Source organism: Cygnus olor, chromosome 14 (genome assembly GCF_009769625.2).
Source record: "Cygnus olor isolate bCygOlo1 chromosome 14, bCygOlo1.pri.v2, whole genome shotgun sequence".
Taxonomy (NCBI): domain Eukaryota; kingdom Metazoa; phylum Chordata; class Aves; order Anseriformes; family Anatidae; genus Cygnus; species Cygnus olor.
The window spans coordinates 598,416-620,557 of NC_049182.1; the positions used below are offsets into that span (position 1 = coordinate 598,416).

A 22,142-nucleotide genomic window follows, 5' to 3' on the forward strand; every position below is an offset into this window, starting at 1 on the left:
GCTGCTACTTGCACAGACCAGGCAAAGTTCAGCGTAAGGGTGTTCTGATTCTGCAGTGGCTTATTTTATACAGGATTTATCTTCAGGGGCAGGACACGCACAGACTGGTTTCATATTGTAGGGTTGAAAAAGGAGCTGAGCCAAACAGGCAGCTGATAAAACACTAAAATACAATCCTCATTCTGAAAATTATTTTAAGGCTTCAGGAGCATTCTTATAGTTAGGAATCACTGTGTTTGTGTGCAGCAGTCTTGGATGACCTATGCTAATGCAAGAAAATAGCAAATATCATGAAAGTAGAAAAGATTTCTAGATATTGCTCATGTGTACTACTGTATCCAAAGGTCTGGCTCAATACTGGGAAGGTGCTAATTACCATGTAGACAGCTTGTTGCTATTTGGTTGTTGTTGTGTAGCTTTCCACAGTGCCAGGCTGCTGAATCTTATTCAGAGGAAAACAAATCATCACAATATATTTACCTGCTAATTTTAACTCTGGGAAACTTTTAAAAGATTTTGATCATTCAAAACGTCAGTGATCTTCACTGTCTTAGAGTAAATAATTAGGCCCACTTAAGGTGTGATTAGTTTCTTTATATTTAAAAATTTTAAATGTACCATTGATAAGTGGGTGAAACTATATGTGTATAAATACAGAAGTGAGGTAGTAAGGTGCAAAGATAGTTCACCTGTGGGGAATATAATAATTCAAAAAGATGAGCACAGTAATTTGAAATCTGTCTCAAATGTTTCCATCAGTGTATCTATATTCTTCCGTATCCCCTGATTTCCCTAAAATTAATCTTCAGCTGCCACAGTAGGTCTCTGCGACCTCCTGTTCAGAACTGCCACGGACACTCATGCATGGATCGGCGCTCGGACCCGGACACACGGCACGCGCACTCTGCTCCGCCTGCATCTCCTGACACACGACAGCCTCTGGCAGGGCTGGCTCAGCTCAGGCGAAGGTACAGAACATGGCACGACACCCCCGGTGTTCGTTTCCTTACGTACATGTTGGCTGATAGGTGGTGCTGCAGGTGGGGAAGAGTGACAATGGCTGCTGAGTGCCCCAGCGATCCTGAAGCGGGGTAGTAAGATGCACTGACCTACAGGGAGAAAGAAAACAATATGTTAGTCTGAGTATAGGCTTATCTTAGCCACTGGGAGAGCAACTGAAAGCATTTGACAGGCGCCACCCATGCTTCCAAAAAAGAAGAAAAAAAGACAGTCTTAAAGAGAGGATTTCTGTTGGCCTGTGGCTCTGAGGAGTACCATGTAATGGTAGATCTAGAGGAGACAACTGATTCAAGTGTAACCCCGCCTAGCAGCAATTACTTGCTTCTCTTGATATCTCCAGCAGATTGCAGGGAATGAAATGAGTATCTCAGTTTATTACGTAGGAGACAATTGCCTGGCTCCATGCCCCAGTCTACAAGACAAGTAATGCTGGCTGTTGGTGTCAGTCTCGGCAGTGGAGCTGCAGGTGCACAAGAAGAGGGTTGATGTACACCATCCGTCTGCCATGCAGCCACAGACCTGCTGCTGGAGGGGTCTTCTGGCTCAGCTGGTCCCTTCCCTTCCTGATTTAACACTGACACACTTTCCAGGGCACGGCTCAGTGGGGCTGGTGGAGCTTCTCCCATTCTGTAAGCAAGGAACTCAGCTTTCCCACTCACTGTGAGGTTGTCCACCTGTGTCCGATGCACTTGCACCCCCTATGTGCATTGCTAAAATGAGGACGAGTTCCCTGAAGCAAATAAAGAAACAAGGCGTTGAGCAGACAAATATCATGTCTATGTATTTCCAACAGGAATAAATGGGATGTGTCTAGATTTGCAGTTGCAGCTCTTGGTGCAGGTTCATCTTTGATTCAGGAAGAAAAAGGAGCTTGGAAAAAAAACATTTCTGACCCACACTTTGCTAACCAGGAGGAGACTGTCACGTCTGCCAGGTAAGACTGTATAATCCTTGTTCTTTTACTTGTTAGTTATTTACCTCCAGCTGGGAGCACTGGCATTATCTAAAACCTCAAAAAATACAGCCTTTGCCCCAGTGATCCTTTAATAATTGTTATTAAAGCTGTTTACCATGTCTGTGGCTGAGGAGCTCCACAAGCATCTGCACGTGCATAGTGCAGGCCCCTTGGGCAGAGGAGGGGAAGCGGCAAGGAGAGCCCCGCGCAGACGGGCGCTTGGCTGGAGCTGCCCCTTCCCCACCGCCCTGCACCTGGGCAGAGTCTACCAGGGCCCCAGCGCCCGGCTTGTCCTCCCCTCACAGAACTCTTCTGTGCTTAAAGGAAGAACCTCAGCCCCCTTCTGCTGTCGGAGTTCTGGGTTTAAAACTCGCTCGGGTAACAGCACGGAAGTCCTGCTGCACAACTGCTGCAGGCTTTAGATGTTGAGGACAGACGGACAGATACAGGTTTCCTTTTTCTTTCTACTGTTCTGAAAGAAATATCTTTCAGATACTTCTGTCTTTGTTCTTGTGCACAAACACAAAAACACAGAATGTGGGATGAGGCTGAGTTATGAGAGAGGAAACAAGCTTCAGCTTGAGAGGCTGTGACACTCACTTCCATACTTGGGGCAGTCTGGGTGCTGGTGTGCCCTGCAATGCCAGCCCGTGCTCATTAGCTACCAGCAGCTAACAGATGTCACCTGCTTGCCTCGGGAGAAAACATTTGCTGAGCATCGTGGCTAATTTATCTAGGCCAGTAAAGGAGGACAGGCACAAGTGGGTCAGAGGCTCTCATGTACATCCTACCTCTAGCAAAGGGAACTAGAGAGGTGGCGTGGGTAAAAGCAGAGAGGAAACTACGCCTGGATAATGTGAGGGCCGTGATTACCATTTCATTAGTTCAGCAGTTAATTTCAAGGGTTTAGGATAAATAGGATGACCTCTCTGAGGCTGGTAAACTGCTCTTCCATCTCCAGTGTACTCCGCAGGCTGAAGGAAGCGTCCAGATGCAGGGAGCATGACATGGAGATGTTTCACTCAGCTGCCAGTGCAACGTGGGTTAGCCATTCAGAGCTGCTTGACGGAACGAGCAGTATAATCAGGTACTGGAGCTACTAGATATGGGAAATGCTAATCCTATTCCACAAGCATATAAAAAATGTAGATAAAAAAATCCAACAAACTATATTAGCCAACTATACTGACTATACAAAATTTTTCAATTAAGGAATTCTACTGAAGGGCTCAAATGACATCACAGGTCTGCATGCCGCCTCCTCCTCCCTCTCCCCTCTCCTTGGGCCGTGTCCCCTGGGACACACAGCAGCACCTGCCCTTCGGCCAGCAGGCTTGCAGCACACTGGTGGTGATCCCTGCCGTACCAGGAAGGAAAGGCACTGGCCTGTATCATGTTGGGAGCTGCAGGACAGCATGCGTTAATGGAAATATTTCCTTGCTGCTTGCAAACTGATTCAGCAATCAAGGTGTAAGGCCTTTCAAAGAAAACAGACTTTTTCTAGGGAAGGTGGACCCTTCCCTTGCACTTGAAAGTCCCATTATCTTTCAAATGGCAAAAGCCAAACAATTTAATCTGAACTTTTTTGATTGGTTTTAGCTGGCAGCCTTGTTTACACGCTCAGCAGGGAGGCAGAGGATTAACTGGAGCAAGGACAGCGCAATCCCTCTCCTCCAGAAGAGTCGTGCCAAGCAGGGGGCAGCACGTGGCCATAATACCCTGCACCTCTGCAATGCCTTGCTTGGAGGATCTCCAAGTGCTTTACAAACATTAGGAGATTAGCGAGGTCTCTCAGCCCGCAGAGGCGGGGAGGTTTCGTTATCTCTGTCTCACAGACGGAGGGCCGAGGCCTATCGCGTGAGGTGGAGGAAGCAGCGCTGCCACCTGGCCCTCACCAGTGCTGGGCCCATGGGCTCGTCCCTTGGCCACTGGCAAAACGCTTTAAGGGAAAGAGTGAGGAGAAGCGGTGCCCGGCCCTGGTGCAGGAAGGTCCAAGCTACTGAGCTCGCTGCTCTGTGCCACCATCACGCACCTCCAGTTTGTGCCCAGTGCCTCTTGTCCTGGTGCTGCGCACCACTGAACAGAGCCTGGCTCTGTCCTCCCTGCACTTCCCTGCATGTATTTACAGGCATTGGTAAGACCCCCCTGAGTCTCCTCCAGGCTGAACAGTCCCAGGTCCCTCAGCCTCTCCCCACAGGACAGGAGGGATAAACCACTGCCTACTTTGTTCTCGAAACTCGCTCAGCTGGTGATTCCTTTCCCTCCCAGTGATGTTCTGTCTATGAAAGGAATTGTCATGGAACCACCACGCTTTCAGACATGCACAAGCCACATGAGGCTTTTCCAAAGTCCCAGCACTTACTACCAAGGCTAAACCTCCACAGGAGGCTGCCGCCTGGGCAGACTAGCCCTTGGGACAGCATCAGCTCTCGCCCCTTCCATTGCTCCTCAGTCCTGGAGCTTCTGTTCTAAACAGGAGGGTTCCCTTATCATCAGTTTCAGCACCGTGGCTGTTCAAGCCGATTACTGTCACGGAGCTGTATGTGTCCTCAGTGGGATACGACCAGCAGTATCTGGCTGGCAGTTCATATTGAGACTTGCGCTAGAGTCTCAGATTTCCACCTCAGTCAAATACCGTAACCCAAAGATGGAGATGGAAAGAGGAAAAGCTGCAACCTCCGTGGCCACATGCACAGCACATAGATACCCCTCTAAGTCTGCAGGAGAAAAAGTACTGCTTAGAAGAAAGGAAATTCAAACCATTCTAAGGCAACAAGTTAACACATTCACTCTATTGCTTATGCTGTTGACAATAGCTCATGCTGAGACACTTTTGGTAAAATTATATTGGGTTCATGAGACATGATACCATTTCAATTGAATTATAGTTCTATTGTAAGGCTTCATTTCCTCTCACAGAAACCAGGATCTAACATCCAAGGCTCTTCGCAGGCTATTGCTAAGTACAAAATGCCTGCTGGGTTTTATTGCATAGACACTGAACTACCAGGGGCTGCCTTATTGCTTTATAAAATGTTAGAGCAACCTTGAGTATGAAAGATGCCATATAAATCTAAACAAAACCTTTTTTTCTCCCATTTCAGATGATCTGTGAAGATCCTGTATTGAGATCTTTAGTCAGAGTGTGAAGAAGGAATGCAACTCTTTTGCCTCCTAAAATAAGGAGAGGATATAGTCCAAAAGGTCAGTCTACTTTTATTAGCTCAGCCCCAAGTTCAGCTTCTCTCAGCACAGTCTTGGGTTTAGCCTGCAGGCAGGCAGGGGCTCCCTGGTAACTGCCCTCCCACGGCAGGAGCCATTCATCTGGAAGCGGAGAGAGGCAGGCAGCAGGCTGATTTAGGACAGGGCAGCAACCCTGACTGCTTTTCAGGAGGCTTGATATCCCTTCTTAGGAGCAACAGGAGGCCAAACCACTATTGCAGCATATGTTCTAATGCTGCTTTTTGTGAGGAAGCCTGTCCTGCCATCAGCTTGTCTCTGGGGAGGATCCTTTGAGGGTTAGAGCAGCACACTGCTGGCCGCATACGGGGCTGCGCCGCGGTGCCGGGGACCCAGTGGGCTCCGGGTGTACGGCCCCGGTTGCTGCGGGCTGTGCCACATGCGCGGTGCCAGCAGAAACGCTCCACAGGTGTCCAACATCCCCAGATCCACCTGGACCAAATCCCCAGGCAGAGAAAAGGCTGTGTTCAGAGTCACCAGAACGTGAGGCATGCTGCACAGCAGCTGGGGTTTTAATCGGGGTTTTGGTGCTGGGGACTCAGAATGGCAGGATGGTTGGGGCTGGAGGCACCTCAGGGTCCCTCTGGTCCAACCCCTGCCCCAGCAGGGCCACCTGGAGGAGGGCATCCAGCACCACGTTGAAGATCTCCAAGGAGGAGACTCCACCACCTCTCTGGGCAGCCTGTGCCAGTGCTGGAACTCCTCATGTGCTTGAGACTCACCAAAAAAAAATTAATGACCATCAATAAAAAGAGCAGGGTCCTGCCTTTCTTTTAAGCACGGGGTTAGAGCAGAAGGCTGTTACCAGCCACTGGCTCCCCTGCACAAGGGGGGAGCGAGGCCTGGTGAGTGCCCCTGGGGATTCGTGTTCCACACTGACCCTTCTAAAATTAAAAATACTGGATTCTGCAAGTGAAGGTCTATGTTTTCTCTGGGAGCTCACCTCAGTAGTGTAGGAACTGGAACAGGAGAGCACTTTATCTGAGTTTAGTTGCTCTGATAACTTCATTTCTCTTTCTGTGAATTCCCTGGAGTCCCCAGACTCTATGGACAGACCTTTCAATTCAAAAGGAGGGGAAACATCGCAGGCAGCCTGATGCTGCGGATGACATTATCTCACTGATGCTGTCAGCCTGGGTATTGTGTCTTTTCACGTGTGTGCTTCAGCTTTCTGGGTGCCTGCCTACACACCCAGCGTTTCCATCCAGAACCCGCACCCCCCGCCGCACCGCTCCCTCACCTGGGCAGGGGAGCCCTGGGGGGCGTCCGCCTGCTCGCTGCTGGGGGCGGCCACGCTGGGGTTGCTGGAGCTGATGAGCACCGGGGAGCTGATCTCCAGCGCCGGCCGGTCGGTGGGCGCGTGCACCATACGGTTCAGGGTGTTGAGGGCGGTGGTGATGGAGAATGGCCGCAGGCTCTTCCGCCGGGAGTCGGGCGCCTTGTGGAGCGCGGGCGGCTCCCTGCCCTTCGCTTTGGGAGAGGCCGTTCGCAGCGACGCGCACTTAAACGGGGGCGGCCAGTGGCTCTTGCTGGTCTGCAGGAGCTGCCTGGCCGTCGTGTTGGGCTGGAAGAGGCAGAAGGAAAGGCTGGTGATGCCGCTGCAGCGGTTCCCCTTCCCACAGGCTCAGCCCAGGGGCTGCTCAGGAGCTTTCTGCTGCCCAGCAGCACAGCAGTGGGCAGATTGCAGGTTTGCAGGTGATCTGTACAAGTTGTGGCTCAGTTATGTCCCTGCTATGTTTTCAGTGACAAATTCTGAATGCAAAATTACGCATGTAGAGCTCACAGTGAAATTTAAATTGGTTTGAAAAATTTGTTGCTTAGACGGAACATCAGTGAGGCCAAATGCCCCCCGATACTTTGCAGAAACTTCATCCCTTGTCTAAGCCCTTGACTTGCAGAGGTACACAAAGAGATGGCTGGCTCACTAGCAGCATTGTAATAAAGTCAGCTCTAAATCAGAGGGGACATTTGGGCACACCTTCCTGTTCTGCGGAGTGCTGGCAAGCTCAGGTGCGCCTGGCAATGGGATGCCACATCTCTACAGCCGAATTTAGGAACTGACTTAGAGAAGCTGTCACTGACAGCAGCTTCCCGAGCAAAGCTGGAGCCCCCCATTACGTCTCCGTAGCCCGAGACATTCATGGCTCATTGCTGTTGCCCCTGAAAAGAGCCCGGCTTGGTAACCATCGGTTTTAATGAGAGAAGAGCCAGGCCCTGAGTTTGCATACAGGCAACAATCAAGCAGTATTTCTTGGAAACTGCTGATCACTACAGTATTAATAGCAAAGGGCATGTGGTGACAATGTTTTTCACCACGATGACTGCCAAAGGAATTAATCATGATTTACTGCTGACATTAACGAATTGCAAAACTTTGAGATTCTCACCCACTCATGTGAGGCAATATGCCTGGCTCCGCGGATGAACGAGAATTAGGCTAACACAGAACAGGTAGTTGTCTCTCAAGCGTTATCATTTTAAAGCATGGATTGTTTTCACATTTCCCTCCTCCTCACTTCTTAAAGCAAGTTTTAAAAAGCATAGTGTATGCATATGTATACATATAAGGTGGTAATATTGTCATTTATATATGTAATCAAACTAACCAGAACCAAAACCAATTTTCTGCCTTTTCTAACACCAGGGGACTGGTGCACAAACTGAAACATCAAAGCCAAGAAAAGCCTCACGTTTCCCAAAGTAGATCTACCTTTGCTTTCTCCATAACTAATAAGTTTCTCCACAACGAATTCCCTGGTGTCTTTATGTGTCCCTAGCTAACTTATTTCTGTTAACGCCAGAGTTAGATAAGTCATTTCTGAAGCTAAAATGGTTTCATTAAATGAAAAGACGTTTTACAAAATATATTAGAGCTTCAAATTAGATGTTTTACTGATGTCCTTTTATAAAATAGCCACAAAGAGGTGCTTGCTGTAATTATGATGATTATAAGTATTAATTTTATTTCTAGGAATTCTTGTTGGTGCCATGTACACCCTGCATCCCCAGCTGAGCCGTAGGAACACAATTAATGTCTAGACCGGTGCTCACAAAGGGCTGGCCGGGAGCGGGCGGCTGCAGGGGCTCTGGGGGAGGATGCCGTGGCCAGGTTGTGCCAGGACAGGCGCCTGCGAGGGGCGGCTCCGGTGCTCTGCCCGGGTTTGGGGCTTTGCCCCCCAGTTTCTCCGTGCCGAGGAGGCTTCGCTGCGGTGTGACGGGGCACAGGGGCTCGCTCTGCCCGGGACGTGGCAGCGGCCAGCACGAGGTGTGATGGAAGCGCAGGTGCGAGCGGCTGTACCTACCTCCACGAACAGGACAGGGAAGATCCCTACTTTGTCGCCTAACTTGCCCTCTGCCCAGTTTCCATCAACTCTGCTGATGACGGTGATGATATCACCCTGAAAGGCAGGAGCACATTGTTACCAGCCGTCTCTTGTGGGAGAGGTGGATGGTGGGTGTGAAGATGGGCTCGCCCTGTAATTTCACAAAGCAGCCTTGTTAGGCAGCCTCGCCGGTGTGTCCCCTGCAAAGTCCTCTGTTCGGCAAAGCTTTTGGTATGTATTTATTCTGAAACGCAAGCTCCTCTGTCCTTATTCAGCACAATGCTCAAACATGTTTTTAATTTAAAGGTGCAAGCGTGGCTGAATTGGGACCATGGACACGCGTCTGACAGAGGAGACATGAAAAGCAGAGGAGCTTTCCACTTGTTTGAAGGTTTCCACCGCGTGGAAATGCTTCTGTAATCACCATGCCCAGAACTAATAATGAAAATGGCGTTTTAGCTACGAACGAAGCAAAAAATCCCTGTGTAAGTGTCTAGGTAATTGGTGTCACGATGCCAAGAAACTCAGATCATTACTTCGGGAGCTGAAATAACCTGATGTTACTGGAGTGTAGGTATTTGAAATGCTCTGGAGGAAAAAAGCTAGTTTGTATTGACCGATAGCTAAATCTCTTTAGAAGGACTCACGTTTCTGAGCAATCCAGCAAAATTAAATCTTGTCAATTTTTAATATGTTTTGATTTCATCATTTTAATGAAATCTGCTGTAGGTTTATGGGGGGCAAGTTAAGAGAATTCTACAAGAAAAAAAATTTGTTTTTCTCTCTTTTGAACTAATGCACAAAGTTTGGGTTTAAACTTTTATCTGCTCTGAGGTTCTAGGGGTCAGAGAAGGCTGGGTCCTGCTGGCCAAATTATTTATGCCCGTGCAGGGTACAAGCACGAACCTTCTGCCTGCATTGGTGGAGATTTTGTGTTTCTCTTGCAGCAGGTGAATGACTCTTCAGGCTCAGACAGGCAAATCGGAGCTGGCTGCCGACTACTTCCTTGAACAAGAGCAAGAGGTGCTCTTCAGTGCCGCACACATTTTGGGCCAGGCTTGTGGCCAGCTCTCTGCAGCTTCTCCTGAGAAGCCAGATGGACCCAGCGGCCCTCAGACATTCTGTGACTTGGTGGTTCTGTGAAATCTGGCATCACCCATCCAAGGCTCCGCCGTGCCTCTGCTAGGGTTCCCCTGCCTGCTGCGGCTCCTGGAGGAAACCGTTTACAGGGGCTTGCAGCGAGAGGGCTCCCCAGGAGTGCTCTGCCCAGCGGGAGGAGCACCCGCATCGCCTGGAGGCTTCTGCAGAGGGGAGCTGCTGAAGTTACTGTGCCAATCTTCCCAAACTCCATGCAGTAACAGCTGACGGGTGTTGCAGAACTCGGGGAGAGGAGGATGTTCGTGCCTCTTTGAAGAAGCATCTGTTTGTTTTAGATGTGTGCTCACTTCCCATGTGTGAACTCTGCTGCGGGAGAGGAGGGGAGCACAGCTTCCCAAAAGCAAATAAACAGAGTGAGTAAGCCCTGAAACAAAGGCAAATAAAGTGGAAGAGAAAAAACAAATGCAGACAGCAGGAAGCTGAGGAAGGCGCCTCCTGCTAATAAGTAAATCCTAATGACAAAGGAAGGACTGCTGGCTGCCCAGGCTCTCTGCATCTGCGCTAGCAAGCTGAAAACCCCCACTTCATAGGGCTGCTGCTGATGTGCAGCGCTGTTCTGAACTGTTTTTTCTTTTGTTTCCTTCCCTTCTTAGTCAGAAACCACATCTGGCTCCTGGCTATTTGATTTCCCATCCCCTGGCCTCCCCACATCCAGCTCTGACTCCTCAGACACCTGGCCTGGACCACAGCCTCCCCCCCTGCCTCTCCTTTCTGCTGGGGAGAGCTAGAAGAGCCTCGGCCTGTGCTGCCAGCTGGAGAGAACAGAGGTGGCTTCCCTGCTAGGACACTGATGCCTCCAGGCACTGCTTTCTCTGCTTTGCTTTGTGATGCCTCACCTCCTTTTGACAGTATAGGGACAGTTGACTTTGCTGGGAGGTGCAGTTACTCAGAAAAGTGTGTCCTCTAACTGAGAGCAAATGCAAGCTCTGCAGCCTTTGGGGAATAAAAGCAAAGGCAGCAAAAGTTCAGGTCCTACCCTGCCAGCGTGTGCATTGGCTGAATATGTTCGAGCTGCAGAAATGAGGTATTACCAGACTGGAAGCAATTTTCTTTAATATGTCAGTGGGTATCTGTTAAGGCTCTCCTTGGTGTGTTGTGGTGCTGAGAGCAGCCCACCACCAGCAGCTGCTCCTCGTCAGCTAAAGCAGCTGAACCGAGGGACTGAAATTGCTGCTCAAGATGACCTCGTCCTGGCCGTGTCTGTGCGTGCCCTCAGGGAGCCATGGGGCTTTAGCCACTGCTGTCAGTGTCTGAAACCTTCCTGATTTTCAAAAGATCTGCTCTAGTGCTGTGAAGCAGCAGAACGCAATACAATCCAAAGAAGAAAACCAGCCCAGCCCCTATCACCCAGCCTTTGGCTGCGCAGGGTGGTGTTACCTTGTGAAATGTCAGGCACTCTTTGTTTTCACTTTTGTTCCTGCTTCTCAGGTCAAAGTTGTAAAGTGCTCTGCAGAGGGGTGGTGGCAGGGGCAGGTGCTTGATGACTTGTACAGAGCTGGCTGGGAAAACACCGCTGATCCCGTTGGCCTCACCCAGGTACCAGTTCTCATCCAGCTGTCGGAGCAGCATGATGATGTCCCCTTTGTTGAACCTCAGCTCGCCGGGATTGTGCCCTCGGTAGGTGTACAATGCCTTGGCTCGTGGAACCTGGGGGATGAGAAACAACCCTTACAGCTCAGCTGTGACAATGGTGTTTAACACAGACAGAATTCCCCAAAAGTACTTGTAATTACTGGGAAAAAGTTAGAGGTCTAAGGCTGAAGCATGCATTTACTGTGATTAACTACCCACATCCTTTCTTGATGTCTTTTTCTAATGAAGACAAGCTCCAAAATACTTATTCCAAATTTGTATCTAGATAAAAAGCAGGCTGAACTTGTCTGAGAATATTAAGAAACAATTAATGCCTTAAACTAGTCTTCCCATGGGATTTTTCTGCCTGCTCTAAGCTCTCTTCTAATAAAATGCCTATTGTAATGAACATGGTATTTCTGTTTTAGCACGACTGGCGGTGACAGCAGCTGTCGAGCGCCCGATGGCTGTCACCCACAGGGGCCAACAGAGCGTCTTCAGGAACAGCTACGGGAAGCAGGTGAGTGCAGGTGCCTGCCTTCCTGTGGGCATCGCCCCACTTCAACACTGCGCGACCGTGATTTTATGTCAGTCTGTAATCTGAGTTACAGGAAGAGAGGTTTTCTTAATGTTATTGTTGTTGCAGTATAATGTGAGAAAGAAGAGATATACTAAACCTAGCGGAAATGAGGGAACTTTACTATCCTGACTCTCATTGAAATGAAGCCACAAGGTTCACTTAAAATAACAGCTTTACTGACCTGTATCTGTACTAGAAAACTCAATTTAATTTAATACACAGTGCAACAGATCATTGAGATGGCTGAATAAATGCAGAGGCAGCCCTGGCCTCGCTGCTGTGAACCCAGGCGGTCCGCTCTGGGGCTGCCTGCGGCTGCTTTCCTGCAAGGAGCGCCGTTAGGATGGCGTTTTCTGTGCTCTGTTGAGGTCTTCTAGATGTGCATTTTGAAATGGCAAAGCCGAAAGGCTTGCTCTTTATGTACTTGTGTGGAGATCCCTCGAGCACAGTGCTGTGTCCCACAGAGGCAGATCCTGAAACAAGTAAGCAACCCGTGTTTGTGGTTACTGTTATCCGCAACATCACAGCCCTGCTCAGGGCCCCGAGCGAGCTGTCCCGCAGGGACCAGCGCCGTGTCCTGCCCTCCTGCGGGCCCCGCAGTCTCGGCACGGCCCCAGCAGGTGCAGAGCCCTGGCTCCACAGGTGGCAGAGGTGGTGGAAATCATAGTCAGGGGAACAGATGTCCTCGTGCGTGCTTGTGGAGCGTTGAGTGCGTACGTACTGATGCTGTTTTAGCACAGGCTTGTGTTCGTACACCGCATTTCCATCACGTATCGGGTGAGCAGTCCTCGTCTCACATCCAGCTGGGAACAGTGGCCACCGCAAGGTGCTCGGCAGTGGTGTGCCGATGGGAGAAATTGCTTCTTCACTCGAGGCAAATAGCGATTGGTTTTGGCATAAAGTGAGGCAGCAGTATATATTCTAAGCCATAATCTGAACTATTAGAGGTGCAGATGTTGTGTTCTTTGAACCGTACCAGATTCCTGGCTTTGATAGTATCTTGCGTTGTGGGCTCATTTTCCTTAATCCCTTTTGATTAACAGTAATGTTGTTTCTGACTGTGGGAGATTTGCTGCCTTTGGTGTGAATCCTGAGTTACGGGACGGATCCATTTTCTGCCTTCTGACACGGCAGCGTCTCCCTCAAAGGGCTCCTTGGACCAGAGGGGAGGCTTTGCACTGGGGCTGGGGAAAGTAGAGCCTGGGTCCTGCTGGCCCCTGCAGCTCTGGCAGATGGGACCAGAGCCACAGCGTGTCCTTCTGGCCACTGCTGGGCTCCGTCTCCCGGCTGTGTGGTGTGGAGATAAGCGGGCTGGAGAAGGGCGCTGCTCCCGAGCAGTGGGACCCCAGCCCGCGCGCTGGCTTTCTGCAGGAGGCTGCGGCACGGATGGGTGGGTGGCGAGGGGACCGTGGGACCGGGGGCTTCACTTCCCCGGGTCAGTCCCCCTGGGTGGGCAGGAAAGGGAAGAGGGGCGCAGCGCTGGTTCTTGAAGTGTGGAAAAGACCACAGAAAATGATTTAAGTCTGGGGAAAAGAAGATCTTCCAGCACTCCCAAACACTGACGCTTGGTAGGGAAAAGGAACTAAGAAGTGAAAAATTTTATGTACTGTGCTTCCTTCAAAGCATTTGAAACAGGAAGCAATTAGTTTAATGCTTAGTTCTAATTGACTCGTCCGTTAATTTGCACTAATAGTAAATGCATGCACTTGGCTTGTTAACACTGAAAGTACATTGCTGAAAAAAAGGGAAATCATGAAAATCAGAGTCAGGCAAGCTTTGTTCTGCCATCCATCCTCAGAGCACAGACTGGAAATACTGACTCGGGCAGCACTAGACCAAAGAAACCATTGCAAATGCATGCCTGAGCACGCACACGTCCTCCAGCAGGGCACAGGCTGCGGGGTCTTTGGGGAAGAAAACCTGCAGGGTCACGGGAGGGCTCGGCCGCATCCGCGAGACTCGGTGACACTCCCAGTGTCAAACCAGGACGAGGAGCACGGCAGGAGTGCTTTAGGAGTGACCAGAAAACATAAAGGACTGATGCAAACTGTGAGAGCAGGGCTCCTAAAAGAGGAACACAAACGTCCGGGAAGATGAGAGAGTGATTGCACAACGAAATAAGGCCAAACATAAAAGGCACCAAGAACGAGTTATGGAAATATATTAAAAATAAGAGAAACTCTGAAATGAAATGCAAACCTATTACTACTGGGAAATGGTGAACAAGCAATGGGGTAGTCTGGAATGTTCTTTCTCCAGCAAGAAAGAGGATGATCAGATACTCTGAGAAATTAATTTTAATGAGACAGGAGTGCGGGCCTGAATAGAGGACTGAAAACTGGCTGGAACAGAGGTGTTTGTGACATGAGGGCTTGCCGAAACTCACCCCTCAGCACATGAAGAAAGGGTCGGGTACCCTCTGAGCAATTAGTGCTTGTCCGCAAGAGCTCCTGGAAGGCAGAACTGCTCCCGGAGGACGGGAATAAAGTTTCTGAAGCTGTGTGCGGCCACGACCCCTGCCTCCAGACATGCCCATGCAGAGCTGAAGTTTTGTGATAGGAAAACTCATCTCGCCGGCTACAGCAGAATATTTCTAGTGTTGCTAGAAATACCAGCGGCAGTGCACCTGGTGGGCAGGGTTGGCACTTTCGTGGCCCTGCCACTAAGTGCCGATTTGTCTGGCAAATAACGCACGGGGGTCTCCTGGCTGCGCGGGGCAGGCGGGATGCTGCGGCGAGCGCTGGGGCATGGGCTGCTGGCTGCCATGGCAGGGGGCCCGGCCACAGCTCCCGGCCATGGAGGACGAGCAGGTCTGGTGCTCTTGGGCTGGGCAGACGCCAATGGAAATGGCCCTGGCTTGCAGCTCGGTGCCGGGAGGCTGCGGGGGAAGCGAGCGCAGCCGGCGGCGGGGCCCCCTGGCAGCAGCAGCGGAGCCTCCCAAGCCCGTCCCAGGAGAAGGGCCCGCGGCGCTCCCGGCTCACTGCCACAGCCCCGAGGTTCCTTGTCCCCGCTGCTCCCTCTGGGTGGGAGCCTGCAGCCTGGGCACCCCGCGGCTGCACCCTCCGGGACATTCCCAGCACGGCGTGAGGGGTAACGGGCTGGGCTGGGCCGGGCCGGGCTGGGCCGGGCTTTCTTCGCTTCTTTACCTTTTCTTTCACCTTCCTCTCACTTCCATGCCCGTTCAAATCTCACTGCTCCTTCTCCTTTCCAGCATCCCTCTAAGTCTTGTTTTCTTTCCCAGCTGTATCCTGGAGCTTGTAACGATGAATTGGCAGAATCTCACCCGCCGCTTTGTAGAGCAGAGTTTGTATTCACTCATTGAAATTTGTTGCAAAACGTGTGGACGCAAAATTATACTTAATATTAATGGTTATATGCTTCTTTAGCATCCAAAAACTATTCAGAATCTTGGTCTTTTGGGACTTCCTAGTCATTTTGCACACTCACAAGGTAAGGTCGGTGTGTTCCCTCATGGCCACCTTGCCAGGAACTGTTACAAGGCTGGTAAGCCCATGGGGCGGGTGCACCCCGTGGCTGTTCCCCACCCAGTGGATTTGAGGCTGGTAGGGGAGAAAGGGTTTTCCGATCATTTTTGGCATTTGGCATTGGCTGTGCTAGGCAGCCATCCAATACATCTGAGTTTCCCTCCGTACAAAACAAAGACGTAAATTAAAAATATGCACGTGTTTGTGTAAAGAAGCAATTCAAAGCATCCCTTCATAGCTGGGAGAAATGTGCACTATAATTATCTTAAATGAGCTAGTTATAACTTCCTCATTATTGACAGTGGGTTAATGTAAGAGCACACACTCACAGCACTGGTACTGAAAAAAAGAGAAGGGCGTGGGTCTGCGGGGTGGGGGTCATCAGGGGCTGGCGACTCACGGTGCCAGGGACGGGGAAGGGGAGCTCCCAGCAGAGCGCTCTCCCTGCACCTCGTCGGCGGTGCCAGGCGATGAGGCTGTGTCGGTGGCAGCGCCTTTGCCCGAGCAGGGTGGCGGTGCTGGGGAGACGCGTGTGTGGCCGAGGCCACACACGCCTGTGCTGGGCTCCGCTCGCTGCCTCCTCCCCGTCCAGGCAGGACTCACCCCGAGCGGCCACGGCGCTGAGCTCAGCGCTTCCCGGCGGCTCTGCCTGCTGCAGGAGGGTTGGCATCCGTGCGGTGCAGAGGCAGTGACATTCCCACGGCCACACCATTCCCTAACACCTAACAGATTCCTTGAGAGGAGCAATTTATTCTAGGATAGTGCTAATCATTGCCAGGAAGAGAAGAAATCCACTCCTGGATGTTTTCCAGCTTGGTTTCTCTCCCACTAGACACTTCGGATTCAGTGTGCAAGTGTTTTTGGGTTATTTTTCATCTGAGGCTCAAACGCCTCGGGGCTGTTGGAGTGTTTGGGGATGTGCGGGGCAGGGGGGCACACAGGGAGCTGCATCCCTGGGGCTCGCCCAGCGGGGCAACGCGAGGCAGCGCCCTGCCTGCCCCTAATGCCCTCGCGCTGGCTCTGTGTCTGCGTGCCAGGAGCCCAAGTCTGAACCTGGACCGGGACACATGGTGCTGCTGGATGCTGGGCTGCAGGCACCCACCACCCACAACAGGCTCCAAAGGGTATGGCAGCCTTTTGTAATGAAAAATAATCATTAAAAACTGCATCCATTTGATGGTTAGATTTCTGCAAGCCTCCTTTAACGTCCTGCCAGAGACTGCCAGCCTTTCAGCTGGGATGAATGAGCCCTGCCTCATTTCCTTTGTGTGATCAGTGCAGTTTTTAGGGCTCTTTAGGATCCAGTTGGATGAAAAGAGCTATTTGAATGTAAATTAATTGCCATTACAATTCTGTTTTTCTGCTTTTCCGCAGAGGAGATAACTCCAGCCTTGTCACATAGAACAAAACCATCAAAAGCGAACTTGTCATTTCAATCTCCTCATATAATTATGTTCTGAGGCTTCAGACAGTTGGGTAGTTTCGGCATTCCTTCTCCCCCGAGGAGGACGGCTCGCATCTTCCTGGCGCCAGCAGGCTGCTCGTGCAGCGAGGAGCAGCTGGGGGGGCACGGGAGGGGCTGCGGCCCAGGGGCTGGGGTGAGCACACAGACGTGGCCGGGTACGGAAAGCGTTGTCTGCAGCTACAGGTGCTGCTGGGTGTGCTTCACCAGCTGGGGAGATGAACCGTGACCGGCGGGGCATGAGGCGGCAGGCACTGGGCGCTGACACAGCCCCGTGGGGCGATGGCAGCGGGGGGAGCGCTCGCAGCCTGCTCACCACTGGGCTTAGGACAGGAGCCACGCTGAGACCTACTGAGGCCGCTTCTGAACTTTGCCTGTTGTTATTCTGGCTTCGTAATGCAGGAGGGGGGGAGTGGGAAACGGGGAAAATGATTAAAGAAAGTGCAGAGCAGCTCTTGTCACAAGAAGCTCAGAGGATTCTGCACCCAGCAGCTGCGTGACTCAGTGCCGACGCGCACCCATCCCTGAGGTGGAGCTCAGCGGCTGCTTGTCAGGAGCTTCCCAGCGGCTCCGGAGGAGCACAATGCCATATTAGGCCTCACCTGGCCCGCGTGAAACCGCAGGAGAGATTCTAGGCAGGCAGAACGAGTGCCAAGATGCAAGCAACGCAGGCGTTACGCCAGGGCTTGGCTTCGTTTCGGGGATGCACTCTCCTGGGCGCAGGTGGAGCTGCACAGGCGAGGACGGGGGGACAGGTGGAGCGCCCGGGCGCTGGGGACACGAGGGGGACACAGCGTGAGCACAGCTGGGCACCCAGTGCAGGGCCATGGCTGCAGCGCCCGCACCGAGCCCCCCTGCCTCCTCCCCGCCGGCGGCTGCTATCAGATGGCCGTGTCTCTGCTGCAGTCAGCACTCTGGGGTAGTGGCTACGTTGTGTGTCACGGCTTTAAGCCGCATGGAAAACAAAATGTGTCAGCCCTCAGCATGCCTGGTCATGATTCTCCGCTTCGGGACCATGCTCCTCAGCCGTGGCCGCTTGCCATGAGGGAGGAAACCCGGGCACTGCTCCTCTCCGCTTTCTGCCCTCGCGTGTTCCTGCTGGTTGTGCCACCTCCCTTTGCCGGGAAGGGGAAATCGCGCCGCCGCCCCAGCTCCCAGTGCCGCCACTGTGGGGCAGTGCCCGGGGGCAGCGGGGAGGCCGGAGGGGGCTGCTCCCTGCTCACTGCTCCGCTCAGCGAGGCTGCTGAAGGCCAACGGCTCTGCACCATGGCCTTGCTGCTGATAAAGCCCGCCAGGGCCCTGCACTTTCTTTTTGCCCTTGCTGCATTGCATAGTAGGCATTTTGATGGTAAATTAACGACCATCATGAGCTCCACGATGTGCTGGGCCTTGCCTGGCCCAGGGGTCACGACTGGAGAGGTCACTGTCCTCACGGTCTTGGCTGTGCTCACTCTTGCCCAGACCTGGACCTGTAAAAAGGAGCCCTTCTGCCCTTTCTGTACTTACATTTCCTGAAGGAGACTGACTGACTCTGGAACCGAGTTATGCAAGAACTAAGCAGATGTGGTTTCCCAGCAAGCAAGGCTTGCTCTTCCTTCTCTGCAAAACCAGCAGGAACTTCTGGGCCCATCAGTTATTCAGGACCCAAAGGAAACCCTCGCAAAGGGATCTGATTTCTAAAGGATAGATGTTTGTCTCTTAAAAACAGTGCCTAAACTGTGTTGCCCATCCTGGCACCGAAACAAGAGGGAGATTCCCTGAGCTAAGAGTAAAAGGCTAGGCTCAAATATCCACTCACAGACTCCTAAGGAAAAAGTTGTCTTAAGAACAAAGTTTATAATTCTTTATTCCGTTGCACAGTGGAATTCCGATGCTAAATGGAGTTTGAGTACCTGACAATTAGTAACAGCAGAACAAGACCTCGCATTTAAGGGCAAGCGCTGCAGCTTCCCCTGTGAGAAGGGCAGAGGAGAAGTAAGGGAGAGGAGGGGAGGCTCCAACTAAAGCAGGGCATCGGCGTCCTCCCTGCCGGGAGCCAGCCTCCTCTGGGGCTGCCTCCGAGGTTCGCCCTGGCAGAGCCACGCAAGAGCTTGCCTGTCCCTGCGCCCCCAGCCCAGCGCGGGGAGCAGCAACACCAGGCCAGGTGCCGCGCTGCAGGGCCCGGGGATGTGCCAGCCACTAGCGGGGAAGCTCAGCGAGAAGAAGGGGAGCCTCAGACTTTCAGCCTCCTCGCTGACCACGGCGCTTAATAGGTGAACGCGCTACCCTGCAGAAATCCTGTTATTCTATTCCTGACTTGCCAGCTGAGGCTGACTCATTGCCTTGGTAACAAATTAAAACACTTTCATGTGTTAGCTCAGCGCCAGTTTTGTGGAACCAGGGAAACTTGCTCCTGGTGCGGGCCCTGCTGCCCTGCGCGGAGCAGCCCGGGAGCGCCCCGGACCCGCTGCGTGCCCGCGGCCCCGGTGGGAGCTGGCGCTGCGCTGCCTGCATCGGCTGAGCTGCCTGCCCCATCCCCTGACCCTGGGGCTGGCGTCCTGCCCACGGACCTCTGACGAGGAGGACGAGCGGCTCCGCGCCGCCCTGTGTAACACCGGCTCTGTTCGTAGCCACCTGCTTCTGGGCGGCTGAATGCGCTGCTGTTGAACGCACCTCTGTGGGGGTGTGTATTGTCAGGTGATCGATATTGAGGTGACTTAACTCTTTTCGATAGATACGAGATGTTAAAACTGCATGCGAAGGAGGAAAAAGCCATACGGTGGGGTGTGCGACGAGGCCAAGCAGGGAACAATCCCTCAGGTTGCCCTGATGGAGGCAGCTGGATGAGAACTGGGGCAAATCCATCCTCCCAGAGGGTCGCAGGACCCCACGGTGTGCAGCAAAATGCAGTATTTCGATTTCCAGGCGAAGAAGCAGCCAGGGCAGGTGGCTGCCAGGCACAGGGAAGTCCCGCAGCCGGAGGGGATCCTGTGCCACCTCGAGGTGGAGCCGATGGGAATTGCGGAGTTCCCCTGCTTGCAAGGTCCGTCCAGCTCCTGTCCAGTGCCGCCCAACCCTGACATGTCTCAGTCCTGCGATGGCGCAGGAACCGGCTTTTATTTCTCTTGGGGAAGTTGCTCAGTGATCTGAGTCAGAAAACGTTTGCTCCTGCTGGGTGCAAGCATGAAGGTTGCTTTGAACAAGGTTTTGAAAAGAGCCAGCAATCCAAATCCTGTCTGTCAAATTCAGAAAGGAGCTGGAGATGTTTCTGGAGGAGCAGAAAATACCAAGGCGCAGGCACTATATATAGACGCCCATGTGAAGGTGGCGATGTTGGAGTGTGGTGTATTTTTATCCCGATAGAGGTGTTATCTGTCTATCTCCCATGAAGTGCTGGAGGGGGCTGTTGCAGCACTCGGTTCATGCAAAGAGAAAACAGCCAAAGTCACAGGTAAAGCGGCACAGTCTGTTTTCATGGGCAAGCCGTCACTCTTGTAACCTTTCACCTCCGTCTGATTTGGCCTCGTGTTTGCTGCAGGACAGAGCTCACTGCCCCGGCGGCTGCCGGGCACCTGCCGTGCAGCTCTGTGTGCTGCAGCACACAGCGTCCTCGTCCCCGGCAGTGCCAGGGCCGTGCTGGGCTGCAGCCCGCTGGGACGGCTGCTTTGGCAGAGCAGGAACCGCATCTTGCACACGCCAGGGGCGGTTCCTCGGAGTTCAAAGGATTCAGTGTAAATTATTTACGCATTCACCTCCTAGCAAATCCTTTCATTTCTGAGTTCCAGACAGTTTATTACGTGGAGATCGTGAAAATCCTGTCTTGTCCTCTTGGCATAGACGTTAAGGATCTTAAGCCTGGCCAGACGTCCCTGGAGCAGCTTCCCAGGCAGTGCTCACCAGCCACACGCACAGAGCCAGAGCGCGCCAGGCCTGCGCTGGGACGCGGGAGGCACGTTCAGAAGGGATGTCAGTGCCACCCAGTGAGAAATAGTTTGGGATGGGCTGCAACTGAAATACTCTCTGTCCTCTGAGGACTTTGGCTCCTTGGAGCTCCTGACTGCAGCCTGCGTGGCGTACTGTTGATTGTTCAGCAGCTCTGCTGGGGACTGCTTGCGCTTCACACGCGGAATGTTGTGAATTCTTGGCTTGCTATGTGATGAGGAGATTTATTTTGTTAATTATTTATTTTTGTGTTGGCTTCATGGACGCTTGTGAGGATGAAGAGCAACAAGCTGTCAAGAAAACACCTCTGAGAGGAGAAACTTCAGTCTAACTTGTGATTTCTCAGCTCCATGGAGTAAAGGCAGTTTATTTATAGAAGGTCTTTTTTTGTAAAAACAAAGCATGTCCTGTATCCCACTTTTGATGGCATATCTGGCTGCAGTGCAGCATGGCGTACATTAATTTTGTTTGCTTTGTAGCATGAAGTGGTGTACGGTATTGACAGTAATTAGTCTATGCAGATTGGGGCAGTCTTTCTTTGGAGACCACACCACCTTCCAGTGCATTGCAGACAAACGCTGCATTAGGGGTCACCCAGGAAGCAGCTGCGGTGGGGCAGCTGTGCTGGAGCAGGGCTGCAGGAGCTCCGTGCCCCTTGGGATGAAGCAGGCCTTGTCTGGTGACGCGAAGGCCAAACCATGCCAGCACTACTCAAAACCCAGCATCAAACTCAGTGTGCCCTGAAAAGCCGCTGGATTATGTGCATACAAGCAAAAAAGTGCCTTTCAGGGCCACATGCACACCCCAGCAGTGATGGTGCTGCCTCCCCCCGTGCCACCCCAGGGACAGGACAGGGACGGGGACAGGATGGGGACGCGCTGCCTGCGGGGTGGTGGGGACAGGCAAGCACTGGTCACGTTCCTGGGGACTCTCAGCGTCTGGGTGCCAGTGAGGCTGCAATCAAGATGCTCGGGAGCTGTCTCTGCATCTGGCCAGTTGGTTTTACTACTTATCATTTTCTCCTGGTTTGGGATTTTACTTGCTATTTTCCCCTGGTTTGGGATTTTTAAACTCAGGTCATTTCAAGAGTACTATCAAATCCTTGAAGATGCAGAGATAAGAAAGTTAAAATCAGCTCAGAAGTTTGAACTTTTCCACAAAAGAAATCTAAAAATAATCTTAAGACCAGATTTCTGGTTTGGAAGATGTCTTTGTGCTTGTTAAATAATAATAATAATGGTAGTAGGAGTAGTAATATTAACAATAATAATAATAACAGTAGTAGTAGCAGCAGCAGCACAACGGTCTTAAATAAGCCCATGGAGAGATGCTGATCTCAGAGGGACCTAGTAAAGGGTCCTTTCTTGCTCACTAAAGTCTTAAAGTGTTTTGTGAGCATCCACTGGTGCCAGCTGGCCGCAGGGCT

At 51.9% G+C, this 22,142-nt stretch overlaps 1 protein-coding gene across 5 annotated transcripts in view; it reads right to left on the bottom strand.

Moving 5' to 3' along the window:
• Nucleotides 1-22,142, bottom strand: part of SH3RF2 (SH3 domain containing ring finger 2) — a 39,991-nt gene that overhangs the window by 13,499 nt on the left and 4,350 nt on the right. For 4 of the 5 annotated variants that reach the window (XM_040573577.1, XM_040573575.1, XM_040573574.1 and 1 more), the window contains exons 3-6: nucleotides 11,074-11,343; nucleotides 8,518-8,613; nucleotides 6,456-6,779; nucleotides 1,015-1,109 (exon numbers count right to left, since the gene is read on the bottom strand). In XM_040573577.1, coding sequence (XP_040429511.1) covers nucleotides 1,015-1,109; nucleotides 6,456-6,779; nucleotides 8,518-8,613; nucleotides 11,074-11,343 — 785 coding nt within the window. The remainder of the gene's footprint in view (nucleotides 1-1,014; nucleotides 1,110-6,455; nucleotides 6,780-8,517; nucleotides 8,614-11,073; nucleotides 11,344-22,142) is intronic. The other variant, XM_040573578.1, reaches the window with a different exon arrangement.